Below are 20,499 nucleotides of genomic sequence, written 5' to 3'. Positions count from 1 at the left end.
GCTTACAGTGTGTGACACACTGTGTTGTACCCTTCACATGCATTGTTTTGTCTGATCCTCACAACCATATGAGAACATTTCATGTCAGAAAATTATTTCATAAATAATTTGCCAAAGTTCTCAGAGATAGGGAGTGGTGGAGAATAGCCATAGCCTTCACCTTTATGCTACTACTGCTAGCTTAGCTCCTGGAAGTTCCTGGTGGGTTTTCTTCTTCTTCTTCTTCTTTTCTTCTTCTTTTATTTAGCATCATCAACCATGTTCACAAGTAAATCATACAAAATGCTTAAAAATAGCCAACACTGCAAAGGCAATATCATTGACTCAAAATGTTCCAGTCATGTGACCATTAATAATGCACAGAAAAATAGGCTAATGGACTACAAATACACATTTTCACCTTAAGAATCGAAATTGATGTCACTTATGTTTCTGACACTGGTAAATTTTGCCACAGGGTTGATGTATCCGTTTCATGTTTTAAGATGCTACATGAAATTCTCAAGGTTATTAATATTCTGCATTGTCTGATTTTTTTAATCTGTTTTCATAACAGTCTCATTGTTGAACAAGGAAAAAGAGATGACTATGTCATTCTTTTTCTTTGCTCTCTGTTGAGGCAGTCTCCTTTCTCCCTTAAGAGTTAGTATGAAGCCCTGAGTCCTTGGATAAGAAATACTTTATCGCAGTGTCCTCGCAAAGGAAGGAAATGAGCAGTAGCTGCTGTGAGTCACACCTTGCTTTTGAGAGAATTTCTAGAGTTAAATGCTCGCATTTGTTCTCAACATGTCAAAGACCTGGCAAAAATCTGGTTTCATATCGGTGTGAAACATAGCTGAATAATGGAAAGTGACCTTTGGGTTTTAAACATTTCCCTTTCTAGGTTTCTTGTACAATTTTCTATGTACAAGACACAAACCCACAAGGAACTCAGAATACATTGACCATTTTATGAAGCTAAGATTTATTTGCTATCAGGATGTTTTAGTGCCAAATCTCAGGACTTCAAGCCTCCACTTACTGCCAACACCTCTTTCAAAAAATTCACAAATACAGTGGTTTCAGTAGTAAAGGTGTATCTTTCTCAAAAGCTTTTATTTGTATGAGCATTTCTAGAATGTCATGGGTAAATAAATACAAATAATGCTGTTTACTTTGCTGAAGTACTTACTTGTTAAACAGACCATCAAGGTAATGGCTACGTCTTGCATGAGATACTGGTAATTCCCAAAGAGCTGTAGCTGCTGGAAAGGAAATAAAAGTAAATATAAATGTTGCTTCTGCCATTGTAGCATTTTTATTATTGCCAACTCTCTTTCTGAATGTAATCAGGAAGCAACTGTTATTTTTCTCTCCTCTTTAAAAAGAAAGTAACTTACCTATGATCTTTAGCATCTCATTGTAGATAATGAAGCCAGATCACTATTTTCCCAGTGTTTAACTTAATTCCATGTTAGCAACAAGAGTCAGTCCGTTGGGAAACACCCGGGCTTGGGCCACAGTAATCTGACAGCTGTAGTCTCAGCCTGGACATTTGAATTCTCGACATAAGATACCCGCTGGGAACTTCAAGCTTAAACATTTGAAATCCAAGCCTCAAATCATTCAACAGGTGTTCCTCTCCATCCTATCCATGGATTGAGTTCACAAATAGTTCTCTTGGGGTCCATTCATTTTTACAAACTGAACAACTGCCACTATTCCCAAGAAAGCCCATTACAGACTTCAGTCTGGTGTGCTTGACTTTCTAAGGTCTGTGTAGACATAGAAGTTGTTTGAAGTTTACATTTATGGAGTCATATATAAAAGTCAGCATATAACCTCCAGAAATTTGCCTTGCAATACCTTTTGCAGCCAGGTCTGTTTATGTGCTTCATAGCTGCTGACTGAGCACTAACTTATAACCTGGTCTGAGCCATTATAGACCAGATTTATGCAAATGAGAAATATTTCTGGATTTTTAGAGTGTGAACCCAAGGCCCTGAAGTTTCTAATTTAAGGTCTCTGGGGGACACTCTTTTCTGGGTCTAAACCATCAGAATGAATGGCTTCAGGCTAGACTATCATTCCAATTCTATGTGTGAAGACTTTGAACTGAGAAATATTTCAGATTTTTAAGAAGATACAAATGATTCCTCATCCTCCATAAAGGGTTCCCAATGGTTCTCATCCTCTAAGTCTCTGTCCTCTTTACATTTCTTTCTCACATCCTTCCTCTTCTTTCCCCCTCAGAATGGTGCAGTTATATATAGGCAGGGTGACACGAAACAGGGAGGAATTTTCACAGGCAGCTTCAGTATTTGTTCTGGAAGCAGTTTTCATAGAACTATGGGGATCTGCCAGCCTGACCTCCCAGAGGCATATAAAGGCTTGGTCAAGGGCAAGATCTAGTATGTTCTTAGTGATAAAGGCAGACTTCGAATCTAGGTTTTCTGACTCCCAGTCCAGTTTCTGTTTCTACCCACCTGGTTGCCCCTTAGCCCTCTGTGTGTGATTCTTGTGCTTAATAGCCCACCAGATGCTAGAGACCTGTGGTCCTCATTCATGTCTCAAATGTCCCAGGAAAGCAGTATAGTAAAAAATGCTCTCTGAAGCACTCCCTGAGTCTGTTGGATCATTTTACTCTAGAGCAAGTTATGACTGAAATAATGAAGATTTTCAACTTATACATATCCCTTCCATATAGCTATTTAATTTGTAAGTGATTATTTTTATCATTTAATTGCAAAAGTCTTTTTTTTTTTTTAATTTTTAAATGCTAATCCTTTACTAATGACATGTCTATGTGTCTAACTTCTGGGTGAGTTCAGAAGTGAAGCTCCAGTATGTGAGTTTTCCTAGTTTTTGAGCCCTTCAAGGTCAAATTCCAGAACTTCTCTTTCTTTTTATCTCTTCTTAGTCTTTTGCCCATAGTTGGAGACCGACTTCTTGTTGAGTTGTATTTACGCTGTTCTGAAGTTCTCTTCATACTCCAAGTGGAGAACTAAATGCTTGAAGAGGTCAAGTATCTTAGGTTATCTAGAAGAAAACAGCACTGCTAGAAAACTGATCTCTAGCTACTTATTTCTAGCTCCATGCTGTATGTGCAGTTATGTCAAGTTCCGAAGTTTGCAGACATCTGTTTTGAGAAATGTCATTTATTTATAAAACATTAAATCCTGTGTAGGAGCCACACCCCCAAGAACAAACCAAGTATGTAAATGCAATTAAAACTGGGAAGAAATTATTTTGGTTCATACCCAATAGAGCAGTGATGTACCAATAAGTTGGATTATGCCGTACATGGTCAAGTATTTAAATACCCCAAAGGATGAAACCAGAGCAGCTCGGCCTTCTCTGTTTAAGAAAAGATAAAAATAACTGGTTATGCATAATATACATCTCCCAGTCTTTTATATTTCAAAGGGAGTTCAAATTTAATAGCTTGTTAATATACATTCACTTAATCAATGATTCATCGTCTCAATTATTTGTTGAAACACTCATCTGTTCATTCATTTTCAGCTTCTATCATGACCTCACTCATTGACTCACTTTTATTTAGGGCTTATAAGGTACCAGCATTGTGCTAAGAGTCATGGAGGATATAAATGAATCAGGCACAGTCTTTATTTTCAGTGAATTAAAAAGATTAACACATATAGTAGAAACACATGACATTATGATGAGATACAAAATGTCAAGCATTGACTCAGCTGTGACTCTTTACATCCTAACAACAGGCTTCTGAGAACTGAAGTGTGTATGTTTTGGAGTCCCGTGGAGACATTAAGCTAAAGGACAGGTGCTTTTACATGTTAGGAAGTGTGGGTGTGCCTCCAATATGTGAGATGAATTGGGTTTTGTTGGTTTCCATACTCCGGGGAGAACACATGGTAATAATCTGAGCTGGTGTGCCCTTCAAAAGACACAAAGACAACAGTAAAAACCGCAGGTTAAGAAGTAAATATCCACCCCACCTTGAAAAATCCTGTTTGGCTGCTATTCCCTTAACTGAGGCTTGGTGTGGTGGTGGGTTATGACAGGCCAAAGAAGACAGCAACACGAGGCAGGAACATGTGATGGAGGGATGGTGAACTTGGCAAACAACCCCTCCTGCAGCCTGCTCTCATCAAAGCAGAAGCGAATTCACATGGGCGGTAGCCCATATCACCACCACCACCACCCCCCCCCCCACATTGACATGGGCATTAGTGCTACTTGAAGACTTTGTCAATAAAATGGGGACTCGAGAAGGAAAACCTTAAAAGACAAATAACCACCTGGGCTCAGGCAGGATGAGAATGTTTGGGAGGGATGGGCCAGGATGCGTTGGGCAGATGTTCTCCACCAGGCTGTGAGGCACTAACATTTGTTTTCAGCACAGAGGGTGCAGCAGCAGACAAGCTGAGAGTGGGGCAGGCATGTGAAGCCTAGACCGTTTTCTGACATAAACTTGGTGGTTTCATCCTTTTTCTCCTTTTGTGAAGGGCTCAAGAAGCCATTCTAAATAAACTATGGGTCTCCAAAATTACTCCTATAATTATGAATTTTAAGAAGCCAATTCATTTATTTATGCAGCCTACAAACATTCATCCAGTGCTCTGTTGTGTCCAGCTTAGTGCTGGGCACAATAATACAGAAATGAATAAGGTGCAGTCCTTATCCTAAAAGGCTTCCACTCTAGCAGCAAGTCAGTCATGTTTCAAAAGATACAAATGAAAACCTGTGGACCTATGCATTTAAAACAGTACCTCGCTGCCCCTCTGGAGGATGTTTTCTCAGAAATAAGCATACATCAAGGATAGCAAGGGTAAAATGAGCCTAACAGAGCTGAACCATATCTAATTTTTATGAATCTAGGAAATAAAAAAGCAAAGAGCTTCCACCTTGAGTCTTACTAAACCATCTGCCACTAGAGAAATTTTACACCATGACGTGTATCTTAAAACACTGCATTCCATTCACAAATGAATTGGGCCATGTGTGTGAGACAGCATCTGAAGTTCAAATTGCACTGCTTCTCAGATGGATCAAATAGGCACTTGTGCAACCATCCAAGAGTTTAAACTCCCTCCACACCTGTTGCTCCAGCTTACCCTCCATAACTCCCACCTGAGAAGCCTCCCAACAGGAGGCTTAAGGAGGCTTGAGAAGCCTGGGCTATTGGGCTCTACACTCTCCAGTTAAAATCCCATTTCTAAATGTGGCTCTCCACTTCTCCCACTTGGAATGTTCTCCCCCCTCCTTCCTGTTTACGTACTTCCTATCCATCCTTCAAGTCCCAATTCCCCTCCTGAAACCTTCCCTCCTGGCTTGAGTTACCAATCGGAACTACTGGAACAATTACCATATTGTTTGAGCATTAATTTTTTTTAAACTAATTTGTTGAGCACTTCTCACTGATCAGGCAGATGATTCTCTGTTTTGTGATTATATTTCTATCTCTCTGTACCTTTACTGGAACATGAGTCTTCCAGGACAAAATCTGTCTCATCCTTTATCCACCATATTTCCAAGCACAATATTTTAAAAAGCTCCATGAGTTGTACTGACATAGGGACAGGGTCCTGGGCACTCTCATTTCGTAGTCACTGGCTAGGAACCAAATTTAAGGCAGTAGAGAGTAAGGAGAGGACTTGGAGACAGTCTCCCAAAGACAATCCAGTAAAACATAATGCCTGCTTGGCTATGGATGAAGAAAGGAGAGAGTTCAGATTTCTCTGAAGTTCTGAGGGCTCTAAGGACCAGATAGTTCTCAGAAGCAGAGAACATGGGAGTTAGGAAGAGGAGTCTCCTGCTCTGGAGGCAGAAGAGCTGCTGATGTTTGAGGGTGTGGAAGGACACAGGGACAGGCACCCCGAGATCAGAGAGATGTGTCAAGCTATTTGCTATGCAACCAGACACGGGCATAGAATTTCAAGCCTAGCACCTTTAGGTGAGTAACTCCTGCTAGTAGGTGCCCATTCAGATGCACAGATGCACCAGGGGACATGCTGGAGAACTTTATGTTCATCCCTTTGGAATAAACTTCAAGTTTCAGGGATGTCTTTCAAACCACTGGCTGTGAAGATGGCCTAAAGTTACCCCACAGTGTTATAGGGAGCAACAGAAGAGTACGATTTGTGAACAAAATATAAAACCTAACATTTTATTCTTAACTACGTTTAAACTATGAGTAGAGACGAAAATCAGTAATGAGAGCAGAATGGAGGTGAGGGAGCTATCTTGACAAAATAAATGGTCTTTAATTCCTTCCCCTTCCCTCGATTATAAAAGTCTTGCGATCATTTTGGATATTTGCTGATTGGTATCTTGGAGAGATAACATTATCTGGGGAGGCTATGTGATGGAGTGTTTTCTTTGTACTGCCTCACCCTTCCCAATCCCCAGGAGGAAGGTTCCAGTAAGCACCCAACATACAAGATAAGGGAGAGAAGTAAGAAATGCAATCAGTTTTTAAATATCAACTCTACCTTTCAACTGTCCATACAATATAGCCTTTCATCCTTTCAGCCTCGGCAAAGGTCACTTTTTGTGGTTTTTACCAGCATTCCCAAGCAGCACAAATGGCCCCTTAACTGGTGCTCGGATAGCACTGTACCCATACCTCTGTGTGACATTTATCACTTTAAATTGTGGTTGAATTCTGTACAGAGCCAATGAGCCCGTCGGTCATGAGGGTGGAAGGGAACTAGTGGCTTACCTGATGAGATGAGGCACACACGCGATGTTGGCTATTTTCGAGGTGAAAGGGGAAGCCACAGATGCCTCCTGCTCTGACAGCGAAATGCCCGCATGAGCCATTTTCAAAGCCTAGAAGGATAAATCCACGTTACACCCATGACTCCTCGGGCCATGTTCTATTTGAACACCATGAGCTATTCTTCACATTATTGAGTTTATAACCCTGTAACCTTCCAGCCCTGGGTGTCTGTTTACGCTGTCCCTCCACATGGAGTACTATCCCCCTCCAGATCCAGAAAGTCATCAACCAAAGAGGCGCCAGCTAAACGATGCTCCTGGGGCAAAAGAGTGGTGCGTGCGTTCATATGCATGTGTGTGCATTGCTTGTGCGGATGTAGATGTGATAAGCAAAAGGAAGGAATAATTCAAGAAGTCAACTGAAAAGGTGATAGCATTTGGATGGGTATGTGTGGGGGTCTTCCTCATCAACAGTTCTTACACTCAGCAGACCATCTTCACGAACGATAGGAAAAGAGATCAAATCCCCACCTTTCCCTGGGCTGCCTGATATAGCCAACCAGTTAACTGTTGGGACAAAGTACGGGGCTCACAGCATCTTCACTGGAGACAGGGACCGAATCGTACTTATCACACATCCTTCTAGGACCTGTGTTGCCTCACTAAAATAAAGGCTAAATCATTGTCACAAGACTCGAAATGGCCCAGAGAGAGCGTAGAGCAGACAGTGGCCAATAAGCAGGCCAGAGTCAATTTTTTAATCCCATAAGAATTGTATGAGCATAAAATGAGATTTCGTAGTTCTGTAGTTCTGTAGAACCGCAAAGCATCTGTTTACCGTGGCTGGCACATAGTAAATTCATGTTCAATACACATTAGAATAGTTCCTTCTCCCTCTATTCTCTCTTAGTATTTTGTATCTCTATTACATATTTTAAGATCATCTGTTTTATGCTTGGGTTAATATATAATTTTTAATGTTTATTTATTTTTGAGGGAGACAGAGCATGAGCGGAAGAAAGGCAGAGAGAGAGGGAGACATAGAATCCAAAGCAGGCTCCAGGCTCTGAGCTGTTAGTACAGAGCCTGACACAGGGCTCGAACTCACGAGCTGCAAGAGCATGACCTGAGCCGAAGTCGGATGCTTAACCAACCGAGCCACCCAGGGGCCCCTGTTTGGGTTAATATTATGCATGATTCTTTCCACCACTAGATAATGAATTTTAGGGGGGCAGAGACTATGTCCTTTTTTTAGCATGATTTGTTTTGTTCTAATTTCTACATAATTATGGGAATGGGTAACTCATTTTAGGTTTTGAAGTGTAGACTAACAACGAGCGTCTTCTCGTGAAGCATAAGGTAGAAAAATTCATAATAGATCTCTAAGCGTGAACACAATTTTTCACAGAACTTAGACGAAAATATTTAAAAAGAGAGGAGCACAACTACCCAGATCCTAAGGATCTAGTAGGCTTTGGAAATACAAAGCAATCCCGTTCAGTTTTGTGCTGAAGATTTTGTACTGAAAATATTTGCTTACGCACATAAATCTTCAAGGTGGGCTATTATTTCAACCATATCTTCAACACTCAGAGTCTAAAACACGTACTGCTTTCTCTTGTGTATGGGAAGGCATCTGCTGAGAATTATTTAATTTAGGCCTCTCTATAGTTTGTAATAGCCACATAGTTTGGTCTGCGATTTCACTGATATGTTATGCATACATGATTTTATACATAATTCAACACTTTAAACCATCAGTTTCAAACGTTTCCTTCACTCGGCCTTTACCACTCATGTGTTCTACTCACCCCACAGTCATTAGCTCCATCTCCGCACATGCCCATGTAGTAACTGCAGGGGACGGATAAAAAACATTAATGCCTTAACGCCTCTCTTGGGTAATTTTCATCACAACCAACTCACACGTGATGTATGTGTGTGTGTTGAACACACGTGGCATCAGGCTCATGGCAAACGACTTAGAGAGCAATATCCCCAGAGGAATAAGGCTGTTGTATTTAAGTTGTTTCCACCATGTGGAAATGACAGTGATTTTGCCAAGGACGGCCACCAAGAAGATTACACATTTCTAAACAAGTCCTGGGTGATTGTATCCATCAGGGCTAAGCTTAAGCGTGTGCAGCCATAATCACAGCACTTCCCACACCTGATGCACTGAATAACCTGATCCATCTGTGTTTTTTGGTGGCTGATGCCACTGGAAGTTTAGACACTAGGATGAGAAACCTTTGGGAAATGGTTGAACAGAAAGAACCAAAAGCATATACACATAATCTTGAGGCATTCTGGAGTGATATGAGAGCATATGCTCCTAATCTCTACCAGTTTGGTGTGCAAACACCACAGCATGAACAGAAGAGTAATAACAAAACCAATACAGGCAAAAAATAAAGTTCTTGGACAGTTTCCTTATGATTAACTGACACATAAGAGATGGTCATTTTTATAAGTCAAAAATGGTCAAAAACAAACAAACTCATAAGATTCAACCCAATATTTGGCAGGTATATACGAAAATATTCTTATAAACATTTCATGGGCTCACACGCATGTCATGACTGTGTACATTTGCTGAAGTGGGTCCTTTTCTTCAGGCTCAAATCACATATTTAGTCTCTATATCACACAAAGAATCTTACATCTTCAAGTGCTCCCTGAATTCAGAAGACAACTCAGACAACCTTATGTGCATTGTCAGTGATAAAGTCAGGAGGAATAAGATGGGGAAATCGAGAAGACAGTTCATTCCGAGACAGCATATTTTCCTGAACTGATTTTTCTTTAAGGGAATATAGCTTTTCAAAAGTAAGCATATAAATTGGCAAAATTTCTTAGGCATTTGAGATGGGTAAAATTACTTTCTTCGCCCATTATCATATAATGACCATGTAAGTAAAATAGTCACTTAAACACTGGCTACTAACCCAGCCTCAAGGCATTATGGGAGTTGACAGGCATTCTCTTTAAAACTTCCCAAAGAATGTTTTGGCAACACAAAATAATAGTGAAAGGCAGTCTCCTGATTTTAGCTACTACTTGTCAGTAATTATATGAAGTTTCACTACTCTCTTTCCTTTTCCTTTCTGGAAATATGTAGCTCAGAAATTATAACATTCCCAGAAAATTATAGGTAGGTCTGGTCTCAAGAAGAACCATTTCACTCTGATGTACATGGTTATCTATATTTTGAAGGAGATTTAAAAAAAGGACTTTTTTTTTTTTTTTTTTTTTTTTTTTTTTTTTTACTTTGGCCTCCATACCCAAACCATGGCCAGGGCCAGATATAGTGAGACTATCATTCCACCTCTTTCCTACTGGTCCTGGAATCATTCACATATCTTCTAATGGACCAACCTCAAATAATTCTAAGGGATGACCCACACACTTCCTCATTTTTCTCATTCTGAGATATATAAGCCCCTATTTTTTCTATTCCCCACATCCAAGCAGAGGATCTTCCTTTAAGTTATGCTGTATGGGCCACAGAAGGAATGCTGTATGGGGTAGGCAGCTTCCAAATGGCTCTATGATTGCCATCTCCTGGTGTTCAAGACGTTATATAAAGCCCTTCCCTGGGTGTGGGCTAGACTCAGTGAAGTGCCTCTTATTAGAGAATACTGTGCTGTATTAGAGTATTAGTGCTGTATTAGAGAATACAGCAAAAGTGATGCGATGTCTCTTCTGAGATGAAGATATAAAAAATGGTGATCTCTCTCCTTCTCTCTTTTGATCACTCTTGTGGATGCTAGCTACCACACTATGAGCTGCCTTATGAAATGATCCATGTAGCAAGGAGCAGAGGGTGGCTTCTGTCCAACAGCTACAGGGAACTAAATCCTGCCAACAGCACGTGAGGGAGGTCGGTGGCGGGTACCTCCTCCTCCAGCACTGAGGTAGCTGCAGTCCTGCCTAACACGCAGCTTCAGCCTTGTGAGAGGCCTGAGCCGGAAGACTCAGCTCAGCACACCTGGCTCTCTGACCCGTTGGAATGTAAAATAATAAGTGGTGTTATTCTAAGCCACTAAATGTGGGGCTAATTTGTTACGCAGCAATAGATAATGAATACACTCTCCTTTCGTGCAATAATACCTACTTTAATTTCTGAAATTCTTCAATAAGACTAGATTTCTGCCCAGGAGACATTCTTGCAAAAATGGTTCCATTCACCAGGATCTAAAGAGAAAAACAACTACTGCAATAAGATTAGGATGAAGAACACTTTTTTTTTATTTTTAAAGTTTGTTTATTTATTTAGAGAGAAAGGGACAGAGAGAGAGCAGGGGAGGGGCAGAGAGGGAAGAGAGAGCAAGAGAGAGAGAGAGAGAGAGAGAAAGATAATCCCAAGCAGGCTCTCTGCTGTGAGCATGGACCCACCATGGGACTCGATCTTATGAACCACGAGATCATGACCTAAACCCAAATCAAGAGTTGGACACTTAACCACCTGAGCCACCCAGGAGCCCCCAAGGACACTTTTTTAAAAAAAGAACAGCCCTGAAAGTCATTCCCAGCCACTCTTTGAATATAGCAATAGGTGGTGTGTCGTTAGCCCAAATGTCAGGACAGGGAGAAAGGGGACTCAATGCTTTAATATTTAAGTTTCACTTTCATCTCCCATCACAACTTTATGACTTTTTTCCTGGCCATTTTTCTGAGATGGGATAAGCTCTAGTTAATAATAATAGCTGAAAAGCAGCAGAGTATATGGGACAAAAATGCTTAAGGAAATACAGTTCTTTCTACTAAACACTATCACCACAATTGCAGCATAGATAGAGGAAAAGTGATAGGTGAGGAGTGGAGACCAACGTTTCATTCTCAGCTCTGGTCCCACTAGCTGGGCAAAGCTTAGACAAGGGACCTCAACTCTCTGAGTCTCAGCTTCCCCATCTCCTCAATTAGGTACTGCACTAGAGCTTTCTAGAAGCCTCTGGGGTCTAGATTCAATGGTCTTGTCTGTTAAGGTGACAGAATTTTCAAGAAACTGCTAACAGATGGTTGCTTGCCCTCAGCTTGTGCTCCACTTATCTCCTTCACACTGACAGCACAACCCTGCACAGCACTATTTTTAAATAGACACACAGAGGACAAGATAACAAATGATTTTGAAAATAAACCACGGGGTCTTTGTTTCCTGCTGCTGTAATTTAAGAATCCAGACAGGAAGGGGAATAGAGCTCAACCTGACATGAGTTGGTGGCTTTCAGAGAGAGGCTGACCCACAAAACAGGCAGCACATTTGGAACTATTTGGAGGTCCTCCCTGCTGGGGAGGGAAAGGAGGAGGGAGACTGGGATTGGGCTGGCCATGGGGGGGTGAAGAGCTGTACCAGAGCTCAGACTCTGAAGAGGGGGTTATGTGCATGTGCAGGATCAGGTAGGGCTGGGGAACTTCTGAAGGAGCACCTTTGGGGGTGTTTATTCCCCAAATCTGAGACAACCTCACTGATCACCTTCACTATTCTCTTCTTTTTTTTTTTTTTTTTTTTTGCCTCAATAATTTGAGAGCAAAACAAAACACTTCATTTCACCAGTACTTACTTTTGGAAGCAAGCTGTTGAAATGCTGAAATATCACTTGGTAGGATTTTCCACTCATTGCAAAATGGTAACAGCTCCCTCTTGCTCCATCAGGCACCGAACTGTTCCCAATGTTAACGCAGGTTTCCTAAATTCAAAAGGGCATTGTTTCCACATGGGCTCTTAAAGAATGTCTCTGCTTTCCTATGTTTTATGGAAGGAAGTGTATTCAAGTTATGCAATAGTGTAATGCCAGCAAATGCATAATGTGCAATTTGTCCATGGAACCTAGACTCCGATGAAGAAGACACTCAAAATGTCCTTCCCAAATTATATGAACATATGAGACATTGACAACACAATGCTCAGGATCATGTCCTAGGAGTTAATACATGTATGTCAGTCTGCTGAGGAAATCCTTCCGAGGTACCCGTTAGTGATTCCAAGGAAGAGTAGAAAACATTCTTCCCTCCTCTTTCCTCTCCTCTTCATGCTTTTATTTCCTAAGATCTTTTACCAGTCATTCACTCACCAATCATTCTCCAATTTCTTCCTTGTAAAATAGGCAGACTCTTTCTTCAGAGCCTAGCTCCTTATAGCACCTGCCTTCTTCCCACCTCAACAGGCAACATGTTCCTTCATGGTGTTCCACTCCTCTTCCATGCCCTATGTTCCATTGCACTGGCTCTTTCTCTCCTGCCCTCCACTTGTCAATGTGCTCCCATCACTGCAATCTAGCTCTACCTGGCTCAGCCCCAAGAGAGAGCACCCGATGAACGCACATGCACTCACAGTGTTGACAGCTGATCATGCTTTTTCATGCAACATTTCTCAGGGGTCCTTACATTAGTGTAGAACTCTGAGTTCAAATAGCATAGAAGGTGAGAACATTCTTTTCACTAGAGGGATTCATCTTGATATTCTGAATTGGGAGGCAAGGAGATACACCCCTCTCTTTCCACGCCCCTTCTCCCAACTGCAAAATAGCCAACAAAAATATGCTTAAAGCATTCCACATGAGGCAAGGAAAGAATTCCTTCTGCTTTCAATAGAAAGTTGGATAGGGAAAGTGTGGTGGGAGGGAACCAGACTACCCAGCGATGGCCAAAACTTCAGTAAAGGTATTAAATTAGTGAGTGGGTAGTGTGAGTGGACTGTTAAAAATTAGTGAAGACCTGATTTTTATCACACAGTGAAATGGAGGCAACATGCATTGACACAGAAGCAAGTGAGTTTGCAAGGATATAAAGCACCAGAAATCTGCTGAAAGTACAGATAGAGCTGTCATCTTTTACAGCCAATATGATGGGGTTTGAGCCAAGTAGGGGTAGGGTCACTGTACAGTTGTGCAGTTTGTATACTGTACGAGGTCTACTCTACATTTAACAATCCAAAGGGCTGGTCAGCCTGAAGGAAGGGATCATTTTTGTAATTTATCACCTGGAGGACCATCTGGAATTCAGACAGGCAGAGGTGCCACATTTAATGATGGAATGTCAGGCTGCAGCCCATTTTTTTCACAAAAGCACAGGAAACTTGCTATCTCGAAAAGCTTGACACTTGCTAACTTAACGTCACGAACACAGCACAATCTAAATGGCCATGGATCTGGGGGCTCCTGGGTGGCTCAGTGGGTTAAGCGTCCAACTTCAGCTCAGGTCATGATCTCACAGTTAGTGAGTTTGAGCCCCGCGTCGGACTCTGTGCTGACAGCTCAGAGCCTGGAGCCTGCTTCAGATTCTGTCTTCCTCTCTCTCCGCCCTTCCTCAGCTTGCAATCTGTTTCTCTCTCATTCTCACAAAATAAACATTAAAATTTTTTTTTAACTTAAAGAAAAAGTACTTCTGAAAAGTCTTTAAAAAAATAAACAAGTAAATGCCCATGGATCTGGGTGCTATCAAACAGACCTAAATTTGATTTCCTGCTCTGCAACTTGCCAGCGGTGTGTCTTGGGCAAGTTTACCTTGTTGGACCTCAGTTTTCACATTTGTGAATTGAACAGTTTGTCAACTGTATAGGCCAACTATGAGATTCAAATGGGAAATATGGACATAAGTTCCCAGCCACATTGGAATCATGGGCTGATGCCAGCTCCCAACCCAGAGATTTGGATTTCACCAGTAAAACCTTGGCACTGGAAGCTTTAAAACTCTTCCAGGTGATTTCTTCATGCAGCCAGGGCGAGAAGTGCTAGTGGAAATGCTAAATGCTTTGCAAACTTCAGAACCTACAGCTGTGAAGGGTTTTGACTTTGGTGACTTCTAACGCCCAGAGAAGGCTGCCCAGGCCAGGGCTGTATGCCATCAGCCCAGGCCACCAAGGGGCCTTCTAACATTTGCTCACATTCTTCTCTGGTCCATTCTCCTGGTTCTCAACCAGCTGCCAAGTCACAGAGGCAGGAACAAAATCTTCTGGTTCATTGGCTTCAACAAGGATCACTTGGCTTCCTCCAGGAATCATTTCAGAATTCTTTGCCACAGTAATCGCTGTTTGAAGGTTGTCACCTAGATGACAAAGAGAGTCAGCTTGCTTTCTGTGTAAATCTCTCAGCAGCTCAAATTGAGCTCTGCCTCCTCCGAGTGGGCATACCCCAATATTGGTGCTCTTTGTGGGGCATTTCCCACTTTGGGCCTTATTTGATAACCATTTGTCTGTCCCTCTTGCCCAAGCCTGTCTGTCTCTAGTGGTCAAAAACAATGTCTGCATCTCCCTGCCACAATGGTATCATGTCTTCAACATTGAATATTTCCAAAACATGCAAGGATGAATAAGGAAATGGTTACATGCTTTTTGATGAACCCTCACAAGACTGAGAGCCCCAAGTGGTGAAGATAACACGGGCCCACTCTGATCGCATGCAACCATTTTGGGGATCTGGATTGCAGTCAAACAGAGACTAGAACACTGAGGGCTGGGCCATGCGTGAACTGGATCAGCATATGCTATGCCTGCCCCACAGCCCTGAAGGACAGCTAAGTAGAGTTTTACACACTTTACACAGACGTCTCACGGGGGTTCTTGATGAGCACATATCCGTTCTTGTGTTTAAACATTTACTGTGAGCCTATTAACTCTGGACCAAGCCCAAGTAGGGAGAAGGGGCATTAGACAAAGAGAATGAAGTATGGTCTCTGCTACCAAATCTCACAGTCATCTTGGGGCTGCTGCACTTGTGCCGCAAGAAAAGGAGTCAAAGAACAGTAACACATGACAGCTAAGTATTTTTCCTTCTGCCTCAGCCACATGAACCCACTTAGCTCACATGGTCTTTTTCTGACGCCTGGGATACATTGAACGTGTCAGGCCTCCAGAAGTACACACCAGTAATCATCACGGTCCTGATGCAGGCTTCATGCAGTTCCTTCAAGACTGGCTTGCTTTCTTTTTTCAAGCGATTCTCCATTATGAGAAGTCCCAGAAATGTCAAGTCTGACTCCACCTTCTCTCTTGGGATTCAGGAGAAAATATTAAAGCTTATTTACGGAGTCTTGACGGTCGAATTTATTTCTTCCTTAAAAAACTTTTTCTAAATTTTATCAATGTAATGCATGCATATGTTTTAAAAATAAAAAAGAACCCAAAAGCTTATGATGAAAACCAATAGTCCCTGTCTCCACCCCTATTCACCCCCTCTCCTTCCCAGAGGCAACCACTTTTATATCTTTTAGCAACTTCTTCCATTTTTCAACTCCATTTTTTAAAAGAATGTGTTTATCTACCAACTCTTCTGTTGGTTTTTAAAATTTTTGTTAATCACACATATTTTGTTTTTAATTTCAAAGAGCTTTTTTGTGACCTGGTAATCAGTTTAGTTAGGCATTTAACTAACTAAATGTGACGGGATACTACGGTCACAGTTGAATATGGAATCATTCGTTTCAACCTCCATCTGTAACTTCCAGAAAATATATGATATCAGCTAAGCCTTCAAAAAGTTATCAGAATTTGAAATTGGAAGCTTGGAGTCTAACTGGGTTACACTCATTTTATAGGAACTCACCTCAGGAATGGAATAAATCTCAGGTGACTGTTTAAAAAGTCAACGTGGGGGGCCAAGATCTCTTTCTGAATCTCACATTGTTCCTTTTTCTGCCCAGGGAGGAGTTAAGATTGCAGGAGGAGCTGGAGACCTAGGGACCTAACCTTGTTGGGTACAATCTCCCATGTTCAGTCCTGTCCCACGTCTACCTTCCACAGTACGTGATAGAGCTGAGTCTCTGCCTGTCAGGCTCTACAGGGTGGAGCAACTTCCCTCTCGCCATCTCTCTCTCTGTCATGGCGTAGACCACACTTCTTCCATCCCTACTGATTCAGACTCCATTCACCGCCCCCCACCTATTTTTCATCTTACAGAAATGGTAGAAATCTCCTGTCTGCACTTAATCACCTTTCTAGTTTTCTTTGATGTTATTTCTTTTCTATCACGCTGGTAGGACTTGGGAGATAGAAGAAATAAACACGCAGTCAGTAAACCTTCTTCAAGAGAAAGAGCAGAGTTGGATTTCTTGAAAAATATTACTCAAACTTAGATGGGAACACAGTGAGGAAACTTCTCTCTGGAGTACAGAACAAGTTACTCCATCTTTCATTCAAAAGTCCACTCACCAAACAATCACTCTGTTTTAGACCTTGTATTGGGCACTTGCTGAGTACTCAGATTATCGGATATGAATCCTGCCTCAGTGATCTCAGAGAATACTATGAAAGACCTACCTAAATACAGAATGTGTTAAATTTCTATCATTTAACTTCATAGCTGTCTATTATACATTGGATTCATATTTTCCCATTAGCTAGAACTAAAACAAAGAATCGTCCCACCAGTTTCTTCCAGTTTTGGTCTCTATTTGAGGACTCTTCCCTTTTCCACCAATTCAGGCATTGGGCCTCTTGCTACCTTGCAACATTCCCGGCAAATCCCTGTGTCAGGGCCCTTGCACTCACTCTTCTGACTGCCTGCAATACTCTTCTTCTGGATATCCTCATGCCATATCTCTGTTCAAATGGCACCTCTTCAGAGGACTTTCCCTGATCACTCCATGTAAAATGGTATCATTATCTATCTTTCCCAATTAGGATATAAGCTTCTGAGGGCAAAGATTGTCTCACTTCAGAATCTTCAGTGCCTTAAAGAGTATCTCGTGCACCCTCAAACTCAATAGAAATTTGCTAAACCAATGAAAGGGAGAATTTTGACAAAGTATTTCTTCTGTTTGTTAGTGTGGGTGTTTTATTTTTTCCAAAAAAAAAAAAAAAGAGAGAGAGAGAGAGAGAGAGACAGAAAGAAACTCTTCTACTTCCCTTTTATGACACACCAGTTTTTAAAGAAGTTTTTGATCTTTCTGATTCGAAAACTTTGCGAAATATAATTTGATTCTAAAAAAAAACTGAAAACACTTTTCCCTTACTCTGTTTGAAAATAGTAGCGAAATTTTAAGAAGCATAATAGGATCCTGATATTCTCTGGGAAAATCTGAGATGATTGGAAATCTAGCACATTTGATCATCACTTTCTTATTCTGTTATATTTAGAATAATGTCTACTCATCAGTGACTTTTAAATGAGAACATCACAGCTACATTAGTGTGTGGCAGCTGGGTGGTGGCAATATTCCTTGTCAAACTACACGAATTTTTTATTCACACATAACCTTAGCTTTTGTTATTAAAATTTTTGCCTTGAGAAATTACAAAATCCTGTGTGTTATGGGTCTTCGTGCTTGCTCAAGAATAGCTAACACCTTTAATGTTAAATCTGAGAGTGCCATAATTTATTTCATTGATTTCAAAATGAGCTTTCTGATTCTATTTAGAAGATTAAAATGTCATGGCTGAAAGGCTCCTTAAAGATCATCCAATCCTACACTTGAGAGACGAGGGAAATAGACACAGTGCAAGGAAGGGACAAAGATTCTATTAGAACACATGGACATAGCTTGTAAACAGTAACATTGAACCAAGGATATCCACATCTTATGTGAAGGTGCTAATTGTATATAAGTGAGGGTTTCTCTATCAGCAACACTACATCAAAGATAATGCATAGTTTGTTATTCAATGTTCCGCAGTATTTCACTACTCCTTTGTCTTAGACAATTCAAAAATAACCTTTAAAAACTGAGAAACATTAAAAGAGAAAAGAATCTGCAGATTATACTCTCAAGAGGACATCTTATCCATTAATGTAATTAAGAATACTGAATCCTATTTCATATAACTCAACTTAGACTCACTACATCTCCAGGTCTGAAACCAGGTTTAAAGCATACTGGAGGTCAGTGTGTCACAGCGCCCACTCTCTCCTTCTCAACCCGTTTGTACGTGGGACCCCCAAGCCAGTCAGCCACATAATGTTCCAAGATTGAAGGAGTGTTGGTTATTTTTGATTGGATGATGGACTGCCGGGCAGAGATAGCTCACTGACAGCTGGGAGTCAAGAGATCTGGACTACCATCTTTGTTCTACCTCCAACCAGTCTTCCCCAGTGTGGCTTACGGTTGCCCGGCTCCAAGTTAGGAGATTGGATGAGACGACTTTCCATCTCCAGGAGGCTTCCTCGTGATTGGAGCTGTCCTTCTGTCCATCTCCAACATTCATTTACTTCACACACACAGAGCCTGCTCTAGTGTCGATATCTGACTTCCTTACCTGGCTAAATTCTCCACTTCTGAAATCTTCTTCATCTTCAAGCCTTTATGGGCAAAAGCAATGACACGGAAGCCTTGTATTGTGTATTTCCTGAGTTCCTGTGGGAAATTCTTGGGTACTGTCAGGTGAGAGGAAAGAGGTAAAGGTAAGGTCACACTGAAGACTGCCCACCTCCTAAGCAAGACTCTGGGATCCACTGTACCTTGTTTTAAAATTCCAAAAAAAAAAAAAATACTTTAATAGAAAAACTACAGCTCTGGCTAAAAGCCACAACTTCATTAGGGTGCTCTTATTATTCTGACAGAAATGAATGCCAAGGATGCGCCGGTCATCCCCTGGGTGTCAACTCCACTGGCTGGCTTTAATAAGGTTAGACCTCACGACTATGTCTACAAGGATAAAATGAAAACAGCTGATCCTCTGGATCAGGGGTCAGCAAACTAAAGGCCAAATCTGGTCCATTGCTTGTTTTTGTAAATAAAGTTTTATTGAAATGCAACCATGTCCATTTGTTTATCATCTATGTCGGGTTTGGGGTCACAATGGCAGGGTTGAGCAGTTGAGACAGACACCATGTGGCCTGCAAAACCAAAGTTATTTTCCACCTAGCTCTTTGCAAAAAAGTTCGCAATCCCTGCTATAGAGGACAGATGACACAATGCCATTTGTGTATTTTGACATGGTAGTCATTACCAATATTACAATATTTGTGAAATCTTTATGGCTCGTAGGATGCCTAGAAGAGCATTAAAAAGAACAGTGTAATGGAAGTGTAGTGGCTTAGGTAGCAAAACACTTGATTTCTAGTATCCACTCTACTGCCAACTAGCTCTCTGACCTTGGGCTTGGTAGGTCTCTCTTCTGGCTCCTCAATTTTCCCATCCATAGAATGAGAGGGTGTGGACCTCAGTGTCCCCATTCAGCTCAAGCTTCCTGTAATTCTAAAATGATCCAGAAGGTGGGGATCAAGGCATCTCCTAGCTCTCTATTTCCTAAATACAGGGGGAGAAATCACTGACGTTATTAGCATATGTCAAAGATCTGAGGTCAGGACAAATAAGAATTGGGCTACCAGAAGGATGAGAGGTGAGAAGTGACAGGCCCAAACCCTTACCAGGGAGCAAGGGCAATAATCACCAGTTAAAATTTCAAGAAGATACTCACTTGCATCTGTGAGACTGAAAAAAAAAATGTATAGCAAAATATAGGCCATCAGTCTGTGAGGGATAGAGTGATAGAGGGATAGAGTGTTAGAGGTCATGGGAGTTCTGAGGAAGATCAAAGTCAGAAAAAGGGGCCGCTTCTAAGGTAAAAAAGGCTCTAAGTAGAGGGAGAAGTTAAAGCAATCATTTGCCAAATCTAAAATTGTGTGCACAAGTTGATGGCTATCAGCAATCATAGGGAGAATGTAGATGAAAATCAGGAGAAAAAGGCCAATTTTATCCAAATGAACTCATTTGAATGCAACAATATCCTTACAAATCTGGGCTGCCGCTTAGAGAGTGCATATGTTTGTAAGACAAAGAGACAATACAAATCAGCTCAAAATCTGGCCCAGAAAGATGAAATTGCTGTGAAAATGATCAATTGCATTGCTCTAATACCGTCTAATTTGCTCTAATTAC

General features: G+C 41.2%; 1 protein-coding gene across 1 annotated transcript in view; it reads right to left on the bottom strand.

Moving 5' to 3' along the window:
* The window catches only part of LOC125917119 (probable cation-transporting ATPase 13A5), a gene marked incomplete at its 5' end in the record, with an annotated part of 40,542 nt that extends 21,434 nt beyond the window's left edge, over positions 1–19,108 (bottom strand). The window contains 9 exons of the mRNA XM_049623386.1: positions 1,172–1,244; positions 3,240–3,336; positions 6,686–6,795; positions 8,496–8,538; positions 10,802–10,881; positions 12,249–12,374; positions 14,570–14,730; positions 15,548–15,672; positions 18,875–19,108. Coding sequence (XP_049479343.1) covers positions 1,172–1,244; positions 3,240–3,336; positions 6,686–6,795; positions 8,496–8,538; positions 10,802–10,881; positions 12,249–12,374; positions 14,570–14,730; positions 15,548–15,672; positions 18,875–19,108 — 1,049 coding nt within the window. The remainder of the gene's footprint in view (positions 1–1,171; positions 1,245–3,239; positions 3,337–6,685; positions 6,796–8,495; positions 8,539–10,801; positions 10,882–12,248; positions 12,375–14,569; positions 14,731–15,547; positions 15,673–18,874) is intronic.
* Positions 19,109–20,499: the final 1,391 nt, after the last annotated feature.

This window comes from Panthera uncia, unplaced genomic scaffold, assembly GCF_023721935.1.
Source record: "Panthera uncia isolate 11264 unplaced genomic scaffold, Puncia_PCG_1.0 HiC_scaffold_1505, whole genome shotgun sequence".
NCBI lineage: Eukaryota > Metazoa > Chordata > Mammalia > Carnivora > Felidae > Panthera > Panthera uncia.
Note: the sequence above shows the minus strand (reverse complement) of the source record. Positions and strands in the feature narration are given on the sequence as shown.